At 41.9% G+C, this 13,569-nt stretch overlaps 1 protein-coding gene across 1 annotated transcript in view; it reads left to right on the top strand.

Annotated features, from left to right (window-relative positions):
- psmd1 (proteasome 26S subunit, non-ATPase 1) overlaps positions 1 to 13,569 on the top strand; it is a 122,200-nt gene that overhangs the window by 34,250 nt on the left and 74,381 nt on the right. The window contains exons 15-16 of the mRNA XM_084307803.1: positions 933 to 1,028; positions 8,299 to 8,363. Of these exons, the coding sequence (XP_084163929.1) occupies positions 933 to 1,028; positions 8,299 to 8,363 (161 nt within the window). The remainder of the gene's footprint in view (positions 1 to 932; positions 1,029 to 8,298; positions 8,364 to 13,569) is intronic.

The following is a 13,569-nucleotide window of genomic DNA, read 5'->3' as shown; positions in this document are numbered from 1 at the left end:
CAGACTGCAGTGCTAACGGCTCTCTGTGTGCAGACTGCAGTGCTAACGGCTCTGTGTGTACAGACTGCAGTGCTAACGGCTCTGTGTGCAGACTGCAGTGCTAACGGCTCTCTGTGTACAGACTGCAGTGCTAACGGCTCTCTGTGTACAGACTGCAGTGCTAACGGCTCTGTGTACAGACTGCAGTGCTAACGGCTCTCTGTGTACAGACTGCAGTGCTAACGGCTCTCTGTGTACAGACTGCAGTGCTAACGGCTCTCTGTGTACAGACTGCAGTGCTAACGGCTCTGTGTACAGACTGCAGTGCTAACGGCTCTCTGTGTACAGACTGCAGTGCTAACGGCTCTCTGTGTGCAGACTGCAGTGCTAACGGCTCTCTGTGTACAGACTGCAGTGCTAACGGCTCTCTGTGTACAGACTGCAGTGCTAACGGCTCTCTGTGTACAGACTGCAGTGCTAACGGCTCTCTGTGTGCAGACTGCAGTGCTAACGGCTCTCTCTGTGTACAGACTGCAGTGCTAACGGCTCTCTCTGTGTACAGACTGCAGTGCTAACGGCTCCCTGTGTGCAGACAAGTTCAAGTTCCTTTTATTGCCACACGGCCAGGCCGGTGGAATTCAAGCACGGTGCAGGTGGTAGCTGCGACAATACACTACAAAAACATAAAAAGACACATGGAACAGTACAGTACAGAAAACACCACCTAGAACAAATACATGACAGAAACAGTACAGTACGAAAAACTATAGATGTCAGTTCAATGTAACCTAGACCAGAAGAAACATAACAGCAGGGGGTAAATTTAGGAGGAGTTGGAGTTGAGCAGTTGTATGGCCTTGGGGAAGAAACTGTTATTGAACCTTACCGTGCGACTACCTAGTGACCTGAACCTCCTACTAACGGCTCTGCTCTCCCTCACTTGTCTTCCTCAGGACCCCATTCTGCGGCGCTCTGGAATGTACACGGTCGGCATGGCCTACTGCGGCTCCGGGAACAACAAGGCCATCCGCCGCCTGCTGCACGTCGCGGTGAGTGTTTCCCAGCAGTCCTGCCTCACAACACTCCATCACTTGCTGAGTCAGTGTACTTATATGGTGTTTAGAATCTTGGATATATAAAATGGCAATAACTTGCAATTATGCTTTTGAGGTTAAGTGTAGTCTTTTATCGCAAACCTAAACCCTATTAGTCGGGCAGCTTAACTGAAGAATTGTGCACTTTGTGATAAAAAGCATCAAACTTGGTACATATGTAGCTTAATATATTTAAAAGATATCTGGATATTGGGCCACTGCAAATTCGGCCCCTACTGGCCATGCCAGGCATCAACATCAACACCCCCCCCCCTAAATTTCACATCAGCCATTATGGAAAGACAGGAGAATGTTACCTTTCCAGAGATAAAAATATTATTATTCTAGTCCAAATAGAACCAGAGAGATGCCATTTTACATATTGAATGTCTCAAAATGTACTGGGAACTTAGTTTTTTCAACAATGCATTGGTGACATTCAATATGTAAAATGGCATATCTCTGGTTCTATTTGTGTGCCATGTGTACCAAATTAGGTGCTTTTATCACAAAATGCACAATTCTGTTGAAAATTCGATCTAAGCTGCCCCACTATATTGTTTGATGAACATTGTTACTCAGCTGAAAGAATTACCCTTCCTGCTGACTTGTCGTACAGAACTTGTAAGTCACTTTGGATAAAAGCGTTTGGTTTTGTTATTATTCAGCTTCCGCCACATGTACCTTGACGCATGTGTCACTTTTTATGCATATTCGGCATAATGCTGATAGACCAGCAAAGGTTAGGTGACACAATGAAGTGGAACGATCCTCATGGGGGTGCTAACAGGCATTGAGATTCAAACGGCCGTATCTCATGAACCATATGCAGTAGAGATGTGAAACCTGCTACATGTATGTATTTCCTCATGGTGAACAACTTTGCCTTAATGTAAGGACCTATAAAGTTTACCCTTGACCTAGGGCTGGGCGATATAACGATAACGATAAATATCGCGATATATTTTAAAGGGGAACTATTTTACTATTTATTTCACTATTTGGGCACTTTTACACAATTCCTGTGAGTCTATGGAACACCTCTGTAATATATATATTTTTTTTATTCATTGTTTTGTATTTCTAATCAAGTCCTCAAAAACAGCATTTTTCTACCTCAAGATTTCGAGCTGTTTTGAGCCTGGGCTGCAGGGCGGCTCCTAAACCACTGCGGAGCGTCGTCTTCGCCTGAACATTAACATGCAGCAGTGACTATATGACATCACATATAGGCACATTTTCAAACGACTCAGTTCAGTGAGGGTGAATATTGTGAGAGGAGAATTGGAAGAATGCGCCAATATGAGAATTTTGAGACATAGATCATATTAATATAAGTTCACATAGCTAGGAAACAATGCTAAACACTCAAAAAGGCCATTTATAAGATAGTTCCCCTTTAATAATCGATATCGAATATCGAAATAAATAAAAAATCGAAAAATCTTTTTTTTTTTTTTTTTTTTTTAACCTGCAACAGGGCAGTTTTAAAACCAGAGACAGTGGACAGACTTGTCTTTCTTGCCTGCAACTTAAAGTAATGGCTTTGCTTGTCCAAATGACAATACTGACCAAATTCAGATTTATTTTTCTCTTGTCCATTTATTTGGCTTTCTTTCTAATTTAAAATACATTTTGAAACCGTCTGTACACAGTAGGCTATGTGTGCTAGCAGAACTAGACTCCAGTCACGAGTCACAGTGCACATGTGCGGTGGTTTGTCCACCTAAAAAGCGCCAAAAGATCGAAAATAAACTAGCAGAGCCAGAACTGTTCAACTCCTCTGGAGCCACAGCCAGCAGAGAAGCCGGTTTACTTTAGCTTTTAAACCAGCTGCAGCCTGAGAACTGGAGTGTGAGGGGATGTAACACTAAAGATGGCGGCAATGACAAAGAATTGCTGCAAAATAAACATACATCTGTTGTTAAAAAAAAAAAAAAAAAAAAAAAAAATTATACTTATAACAATTCGATAATTATCGATATCGAGAAATAAAATAAAATTATCATATCGTTATCGCGATATGATTTTTTTCCATATCGCCCAGCCCTACCTTGACCAATGTACTGGCATTACAACTGGAGTTGGTCCCTTGACCAAGGTACTGGCATTACAACTGGAGTTGGTCCCTTGACCAAGGTACTGGCATTACAACTGGAGTTGGTCCCTTGACCAAGGTACTGGCATTACAACTGGAGTTGGTCCCTTGACCAAGGTACTGGCATTACAACTGGAGTTGGTCTCTTGACCAAGGTACTGACATTACAACTGGAGTTGGTCTCTTGACCAATGTACTGGCATTACAACTGGAGTTGGTCCCTTGACCAAGGTACTGGCATTACAACTGGAGTTAGTCTCTTGACCAAAGTACTGGCATTACAACTGGAGTTGGTCTCTTGACCAAGGTACTGGCATTACAACTGGAGTTGGTCTCTTGACCAAGGTACTGGCATTACAACTGGAGTTGGTCTCTTGACCAAGGTACTGGCATTACAACTGGAGTTGGTCTCTTGACCAAGGTACTGGCATTACAACTGGAGTTGGTCCCTTGACTAAGGTACTGGCATTACAACTGGAGTTGGTCTCTTGACCAAGGTATTGGCATTACAACTGGAGTTGGTCTCTTGACCAAGGTACTGGCATTACAACTGGAGTTGGTCCACATCCACCGCTCCTAAATATAGTTAGAATGGGTCAAATGCAGAAGACTTAATTCAACTTAACTTAACTTGTATTGGATTTTCCGCAATTTAGAATTATCTTAAAAGAGTTTTTTCTATTTGAACCAATCTTGCAGCATATCCTTCTGGGATATTGTCCAACCAGCTGAATCAGTTGAAAAACATGGGTGCTGTGAACAAAGAATGTTTGTAGATCAAAAGTTGCTAGCATGACTTTGCTTTCAATACAGAAATGGTTCAGTAATCTCTTGTCTGTTAGTTACAATGACACCAGAAGTTGGCTGATTAATTATAAAATGCAGCCATTTTAATTTCACATTATTCCCTCATAGTCTCATTAATTCCAAGGGTAAATTCTGTCCGCTTAATAACTGCCTTAGGGCACATATGGCACATTTCCACTGACCAGTAGGTGCAGTACGGATAGCCTCTACTGTACCTTACTGTGGTGCCTGTGTTCCAGTACACAACACACTCGTGTAGGTAAGAGGAGCTGAGGCGATAGAGGGAGCCCTCTTTTCCAGGGCTTACAACTTACTCCGCTTGCTGGCGGACCAGTCACAGCTGATGGCGAAAATGATTGACCACCTTTGTAGCCAATGAAATTTTGGAGCGAGCGCTATCCCATGCGGGGGCTGAGCCTGATTGCAATGAGAAAGGATTAGAAGAAGCCAGGGAAGTCCTTTGTTTTGACTAGAGCCTCCGAATCAATGGAAGCGGATGGCCATTTTGGATAATTATGCCGAATTAACGCCGGTACACACATTACAAAAATCTTTTGTAAAACTCAAACTTTCTGTGGGATTGTTATCAACTTTGGACCTGTACTAGATAAGACTTCAGGCTATGGAACAGTTATGTTTTCCAACTCCTACCTCTCAGCTGGAATAAAAAAACAGGCATCTGGCAACAAGTAAACAGAAATGTGAGTAGACACCACCTTGAATTAAATCACACAGCCGAGTGAAACCTTGTTGGCTGCGTCACAGTCACGAAAGGGGCTACTTAATTCATTAATCCAATCCACTTTATTTATAGAGCACATTTAAAAACAACAGTTTACCAAAGTGCTGTACAAGTCCCACAACATAAGATAATTTTTTTATTTTTTTTTTATATAAATTAAATTAAAATCGAAGCTTGGCCCCGAAGCTTCGATTGCCAAAAAAAGCTTCGAAGGTCAGCCCTAGAACAGACGCAGCAGCGTGAAAGGCATTCACTCGAGTTGAAAATATTTATCTTTCCTTTCAGTCACAGATCAAATATGAATTAAGATCCAGCAATTGCATATATATTTCTTGTCTAAAATGTTGTCAGAATCATTGGAAAGAGAGAGTGAGAAAGAGACATTGGAAATAACATTACTTGGGATGCACCGATCCGATATTGGTATCGGCCGCCGATATCAGTAAAATAGCTGGATCGGGTACCGGCAAAATATATATATACCGGTATATATGATTTCTAAAAAAAAAAATAAAAAAAAAAAAAAATAAGAAATAACCATTCAGTACATTTATATCTGTGTTAATTTGTTACATTTAGTTTCACTAAGTTAGGAAAGTAATGTTTGAAGTCAAGCCTGATTGCCTTGCACAAAAGAATAGGGGTGGGAATTGATCAGATTTTATCGATACGATTTCATTATCGATTCTGCTTATCGATCCGATTCTTTATCGATTCCCTTATCGATCCCTGATAAATTTATTATTTAAATAAATAAATTGGAAATGCAACAGAACTAAGCTGGTTAGAATATCAACATGCAACTTGACATTTCTGATTGTCATTTATTGTTGAGCCCCCATATCAGAAAAATACAAAAACTGTAAAAAATAAATAAATAACTATACACTTAAAAATGTGAGGTTCTGAATAACGACCTGTTGAATGCAACTACAGTTCAATATCTTAAACTAATTGAATCTATTGAACTGTAGTTGCATTGAACAGGTCGTTATTCCTGACTCCTCTGTCATCTGTTCTTTCAGAAGACCAGCGCACACACACACACACACACACACTCACACGGCTCCCTCCCCGGAGTCCCCGCTCGCCCCCACCCTACCTGAGCCCAGTCAGCTGTTATCTCTCTCTGTGGCGTGATTGGTGTGTCTGTATCAGCTTGGTTAGCTAGCGTTAGCTCCACGGCTAATCTTAGGTTACCCTGAATTAAATCAATGACTAGGTTCTAAAACATTGGAGTAGTTTTCACTGCACATAGAAACAGCCAAACAGTGGGAGCATTTCGGGAGCATATGACCAAAACCCAGGCAATTTCGAGCCCTTAAGGAATCATATAGTCTGCTCTATGGCTGCATGCTATAGCTAACGTTATGCGCAACTGTAGGAAAAACCTGGCAGCGATAAGAGGAATCGATAGTCACGGAGGCATGCGATTCCAGGAATCGGACAATTAGGAACCGGCTCCCAACGGGAACCGGTTTTCGATTCCCATCCCTACAAAAGAATGATCCCAGTCTCTTCCACACAGTGACAGTGAGGCATACAGTTTATTAATTGAATGAATGAAGTTTATTTTCTGTCTTTGTTTACAACAAATCAAAAACAGACTTGTGATCCTTTACAATTCTTAAAAACAAAATATATTTTAATATTTTTTAACTTTTTTGGAAGAAAAATCAGGACTGAAAAAGTGTGATCGGTGCATCCCTAAATGCAATACTCTTTCATACAAACTTGTTGTAACTAAGATTAGCTGAAAACTGTACCATTTTCATGCATAGATCACTAGATTGATCAACTTTTTTAATGGGTTTCAAAGCATTTCCTTGGTGATACCAATTAGGGCTGGGCGATATGACGATATTATATAAATATCGGGTACAGTTCATTAACGATACACTTTTTAAACGTATCGTGGATATCGTGATGTTTTGCCCAAGAGGATTATGTCGCGTCAATCTGGTCCACACGTTGAAACGTTTGAACAGCGCCGCCCCACACACACACTACTGCATCAAAGTTACTACTTATGATAACAAAGGCATTAGTTTTGTGGCATTAACGTTATATAGTTACACGAGGTCGACCTAGATATAGCAAGCATTAGTCGTTCATATCTCAGCCCGTGCTGACTCAGTTGTGCCCATTCTGCGGTCTGTTAATAAAGTTTTCAATCAGACATGTATGGAAAGGCTTTTATTATAACATCCGTTGCAGTAAAATCATTATGCCTCCAGTCGTTTAGTCATCCTGCGGAGCTAAAAGCTAAACGTCGGCCGCGGGGAGCTACCGCTACCATTGTTGTTGTCATTGAGCTCTCCAATGGCGGAAGTAAAAAATTAATACCCGCTTGCCGATTGGTGCTAAGAACAGCAGGGCGGGTGCAAGCGGTGTGACGTAATTGGCAGACTCGACTGTCAATCAAAATGATTCTGTTTGCCGTCTGAATGAATGAAAACGTTATTAACAGATTGCAGCATGGGTACAATACAGTACAGCTCAATACAACAACAGTGGACTGGAGGATGCAGACCAGAGAAAGACTTTCGTCTTGTTTACATCAGGGTCCCCCATTTTCAATTCATCATATTTCATATCTAAATCATATAATATCTCATTGCTAAATATATGCAATATATAATCTAATAATCTAATAATCTAAATCTAATATAAAATATAAAAATGCTAAATGCATGGGTATTTTATTTTGTCTTTAATGTTATCTTGCAAACTCAAATACTGTCTTGGTAAGCCTCATAATGAATTGTTTGGGGGAAAAAAGAAAAACATCGTGATGCGTATCGTGTATCGCCGAAAGGTCAGAAAATATCGTGATATATTTAGGCCATATCGCCCAGCCCTAATACCAATACAATATTGATGTATTGTGTGTAGGCTAAACAGTTTCACAATATTAGGTGGACTGTAAAGTGTTGCCACTGACCTTACCATGAGCACGGGGCAAAGGGTTCCATCAACTGCGGTATGGAATTGCTGCACGGATAGCATGATGGTATCTACCCCAGAGCGAGGCCTAATGTAGCACAGGTAGGTGCTGTTCCCACGGGTCAGCTGGCACTCAGTGGAAAAGGCTAAACAAAGCAGGAGCACGGATTCGGGCACAGTCATGCATGAATCGGTTGAAAAACATGGGTGTGGTGACCAAACCAAATTTGTGGAAATGGTGCAAAATACATGCATCACCACCTGAACATCAAAACATGACTTGGTTTCCAATACAGGAGTTATTCAGTCATGTCTGTTGCAATGACACAAGTTTGCAGATCAGTTACAAAAATGGCTGGAGATATGACCATTTAAATGAATCACCCACAGAGTCTGATTTGTTTTGAGTTTTTTTCAACATCAATATAACTCAGATGCACTCTTGTATAGGCTTCTTGCTGCTATATTTAGGATTGTGATTCATCTTGGTATCCTGCAGGTGGCAGTGTGCTCAAGTTGACAGATGGTGAGATAGTGAGCAACAAGAATGTTGCCATATGATTGCTTGGTTTAAAGATTTGATGAGTGTTTGTGAACCTTGTTTAGCTGAATAGTTTTCTTTTCTCCTAAAGGTGAGCGACGTGAACGACGACGTGAGAAGGGCTGCGGTCGAGTCCATTGGCTTCATCATGTTCAGGTAAGATCCAGACAGAGTTACAACTCACTAGAGGGCCCTCTCTACACAGAGCCTCCAGCTCCACTTTGTCAGAGTCTCAGCCAATCTACCACTTATTAATCTTCCCCTATATGAATATACAAAGGCTGCATTCCTCTCATAGCACAGGGATGTTTCCCCAAATGTGTTTGGAGCGTGTCCTTGAGTGGGTATTATTGGTGGTTTATGCAGCATATATACCCCCTCCAACCCCCCTCCCACCACTCATGCCTCTGCTAAAACATCCAAAACAAACAAATCAAAACTGTCATAGATGTCTTCTCTCCTGATCTTAGATTTATAGACTGGGCTAGTCTTTCTCAAACGTGGTAAACAGTGCTGCCACACAGCCGCCTTTAGCCTTGCTTTACGAAGACACGACGGTCCTGTGTTTTCTTTTCAAGAGTTCCAACACAGGTCTGGAGAAGTATGAAAAATGTATTTGATTATTCAGCTGTGTATTACACGCACATGCAGGCGTCTGTCCCTTGCAGAATAATGGCCACCAGACTGTAATTTATCGGACTATTGTTCAATCCTAATACACAAAGGCTGCCTAGCCATTTATCAAGTTGTGGAACCACCATCATTTCACATATTGTGATGTGACAAATACCTGTTAACCTGTATAGCGATATGGCACAGTTGCCAGTCATCAGTATTGCTTGGCCCCTATCTGCATTTGAATACCGGCCAGAATGTTCGAATCCAGTCAAAAATTAAGGTCTGGGAAATGTGACACCCGACCAGCTGCCAGGAAGCAAATGGTTATAAGTCAGCATAATTGAAAATATGGTGGGATTTGACGTTTGTCTTAAAGGAACACGCCAATATTGTGGGACATTAGCATACCGTCTTCTCCAGAGAGAGACAAAAAGATGGATACCAGTTTCCTCTCGGTGTGTTCAGTAGAAGGCTATCTGGCTACATGTTAGCCTAGCTTAGCACAATGAATGGAAGTTGGCCGGTTAGTTTCATAAGTTGTACCGTGTCTTGAGGAGGAGCTGGTGTATAAGTGCTGATATCTTTTGATCAGCTTTATTTTGACTGGTGCACTGTTTGTTGGTACTCGGGTTGAATAACGATGTGTAACAGCTTGGGAGGAACATGCGATCACTTTGAAGTGGTTTTCTTCCGACACGCTCTTCTCCGTCTCATCATCTTGAGGTCGGTTCCGTGCCGAATAGACGTGTAATGGAACATGTCCTCTGCTCGGACGATTGCGTAATCTAAATATCTCCCATTGTAGGCATTGTAACAGATATTGCAATACTCTGTGTAACATTTTTCTTAACTCATTGACTGCCACGCTGTTTTTCCATCTTTACTCCCTGGCACCAGCGTTATTGACCATTTTCACGATGTCTGCGGACTAGGGGTGGGAATCACCAGTTTCATCACGATACGATATCGATTCTTTGGACAACAATACGATATTTTCCGATATCACAAAGTCTGCCACGATACGATTCGATTCAGGTGCCTGCGATCGATATGAGACGATATTATAGGCCCATTTAACACAATCAGTAACATTTAAATCAACAACAAAAAAAGCAATGGAAATATCATTTGACATTTTTATTTTTGATCTCTTCCAGACATTTAAATGAAAAAAAATCTATTCACTGTTTTTAGTTATTATTTAGATATTAATATCATATTCACTGTCACAGCGCTGTAGTTTGGCTGGAAAAGGCATATTGGGAGTCAGAAGGTGCAGTACCGGCCAGATCCTGGTAGTGGGGCTATCTCGAGAATGCAGTAACCTCCCTCCTTCCCAGTCCCTAGTGGACCTCTGCTGTTCTCTCTATCGCTCTATCAGCTTAGCTTAGTTAGCTTACGCTAACGCAACGTTAATTTCGGTATTTAACGCGACGTGGGCATAAAGGAATGGCGGATGGAAAGCATGTTAGATGCATTTGACCCCTTGTGGGGAAAAAAACAGGCACTTATTTTGGGTTGAAAATAGTCGGACTCTGAAGCAATGCTGTCTAACGTCTACACACACGCTGAGCTACTGTTGTTGCAGCCGGGCGGATATGCTCACAGTGGGATTTTCAAAATCGCAATATGAATCGAACTTTTTACATTGCATCGATCCTATTTGATAATTGATAATAGATCGATATATCGATCTGGATCGATGTATCGTCCCACCCCTACTGCGGACCCATCGTATATTCTATATTATAGCTATGGAGACAATAGTATGGCTCATTTGACAGGCACTATTTATACTCCAACAGGGGAAAAACTGTTTATTTCTACATACCTTCGTTCGTGCGCTATCCCACGCTAAAAGTCGCGCCGTTTCACAGTAATCCAGGCTGGTTTTCTGGATTGTGAGATATAGTGTTTTGTGCGCATATGCGCAAATCGTGCGGGTTGCTCGCCTGAAAGCGTCAACACTTCAGCTTCACTTTAGGCTGCAGACAGGCATTCTATTGCCATGCTCTGCGACAAACTCTAACCTTAACCAACTCCGAAAGAATGCCTAAACTTAACCCTAACCTTAACCAACTCCGAAAGAATGCCTAAACTTAACCCTAACCTTAACCAACTCCGAAAGAATGCCTAAACTTAACCATAACCAACTCCGAAAGAATGCCTAAACTTAACCGGCGAAAGAAAGACGTTTATATAGAGGCGATAAATTAATTAAAACGTAAAAAAAATGTTTTAAGTGATTGGAACTTGTCACCAACTGGACCGCAGGCTCCACAGCAAGCTGGCGAACGAGTTGAGCTAACCGTCGATGTTAAAACGGGGGATTGCGTGCGGCAACCTGCCGCGGGGGCGTGCTAGGCGCAAGATGGTTGCCTTAAGTAATGAAGCCGCCTGAAACCTATATTATTTCCAGGTCAAAGGTAAACACAACCATATGTTTCTTCACAAAGCCATCAAGGGGGGGGGTTTCCGACACGGCTATCATTACAAAAGCATGTTTTATGATGGGGTTCGGTAAAATAGTACCTAATAATAGAGTACCTTGTCAGCAGGTACTCCACTCTTGGTCCGAGTGTCTTGGATCGGAACGGGATCAATAAATATAACGTTAGGTGCCCGTTAGCAGCGCCAGGTAGTGATGGGTACCGAATTCGGTACTTTTGAGGTACCGAACCGAAACACGTCGGTACTACCGAGTATCGAATCAAGTGAGAAACCGTTTTTTTTTTTTTTTTTTTTTTTTTTTTTTTATTACTTTTTTCTTTTCATGTCAACGTTCACATGCACACTATATGCTTACCTAGGATTTGACTTGATTCAACAACAAAGCAGTCGGAGCAATGACAAGCCGAAAACTGTCGAAATTGTAGTTATTTGAAGTTTGGATTTTTTTTTTACGACTGAGGCAGGTAAATAAAATTTCTTGAGACTAAAGTACAGAAAAAAGGTACCGTTGGGTACCGGTATCGATTCACAGGTACCGGTACCGGTATCGGTTCAAATGTGAAAGGTACCCATCCCTAGCGCCAGGGTAACGTTAAATCCAGGAACGTACAAACAGCCCGTTTGAAAATACTAGAATCCAACATAGTCTGGTGAAAACGCACTTTATCATCCATAAGTGTGATCGTTTTGTCTTATTCTTCATAATGTCTAATAGCTCGCCATTGCAGTTGTGCCTCGGAGTGCTCGGGCCCGACTATACCACGGAGCAGAATAGGTTACCTCCGAGTCCACGGCCGTTTTGACTATAGTATTTTTATGATTTACCAGAAGTGCTGAGCCCAATGTAGTCTGGTGAAAACGCACGTTATCATCCATTTGTGATCGTTTTGTCTACTTCTTCATAATCTCCAATAGTTCGTGATCGCCATTGCTCTGGAGTGCTCTCAACTCCGGCGGCGGCTAATCTGGCCAGCAGTGAGTGAGCAAACCCCCCTCTTCCCTACAGTAAACTAGCCCAGTTCAAAAGGTAGGCGATACTGCCACCTATCGGGATTCGATCGTCATTTCAATTCTAAGTTAATCAGAGGCCACAGGAAGACTCACAAAGGTCTGCGTGAGTGTTTAGAATCATAATAATAAAAAAATTATAAACAATATCTCGTTTTTGGCGCTCAAGCGTTGGCTTTCAGAAACGAGATGTTTAGTTTTTGGCGCTCAATGAGTTAATGTAAAGTTTTTAATCTACGTGTCCCTTTTTCATGTTTCATGTAATATTCTTGAAATTCTTCATTTTTACTTGCTTTGTAATGGTAGGACTTAATATTCCCAGTTATGAGTGAAGCAAATCTGCCAGTCTTTCTCTCGCTTATTAGGGTATTTGTATTTGACTAATTATTCAACAAGGCCTATATTGTCTTTGTGATATGGATATTGCATTTTCTCATATGGTACATTGTTCAGAGAGACTTGTTTCCAGAGCTCCTGAGCGCTTCCTGTAGTTCCTGTTAGGCAGTCCTTTGTCTGAGGACACTGGGTTACCTGGTCACTCTGGTCACTCATGCGTTTTCTATTTTCTCACCCTTTATGGGGGCTCATCACTCATACTGCGATGTGAATTCACCCGTTACAGGCAGCGGAGCGCTGTTAAAACGCCTGTCCAAGTGGGAGAAACACCAGGGGGTCTGTTTTTAAGTCCAAAAAAGGCTATGTGATATTCCCCAGGATCAACTGGCCGCTAGATAAACTCTGTGGAAATCCTTCCTGTGTTTAGAGAGCCTACTGAACGGCCACAATTCAGCTGGGCTCCTCTTGTCCTAGACCCCCAAACTACACTGGCCCCACGACCCCACCCTCCTTTACACTCTGAGGGAGACCGGAGTTGGTCAAAGCGTGCCACAGTTCAGATGTCTTGTCAGCCTGTGTTATTCCTCTTAACGTCTTGCTTTCCAACACGGCTGTGTTCCCTACCCTGAGGTTTACACGCGTTATGTCAGAAACATGCATTCAGATGTATGTGAGACAATCGAATGTCCAGCCTAACTGTATGTGCATCTTCTGCATGCTCTGGGATTGCCATCCGACATCTAGTGAGGGTCTGGTAGAGAGCATGAGCCTTTTCATTTAGTTATTCCATTTTATTTTGTGTCTTATCATGACAGAGTAAGCTTGTTTAAAGCCATTGGGATACAAGCTTGATAGCATCCTTAGGATTTGTTCTACTCTGGCTGACATGATCCTGGCAGACCGCACGCGGTATTCTTATGATGGTTGGATATATCTACATTACAAATTA

The sequence above is a fragment of the Notolepis coatsorum genome (genome assembly GCF_963971535.1).
Source record: "Notolepis coatsorum genome assembly, chromosome: 2".
NCBI classification, from domain to species: domain Eukaryota; kingdom Metazoa; phylum Chordata; class Actinopteri; order Aulopiformes; family Paralepididae; genus Notolepis; species Notolepis coatsorum.
The sequence above is the reverse complement of the archived record's forward strand: the minus strand, read 5'-3'. Positions and strand labels throughout refer to the sequence as shown.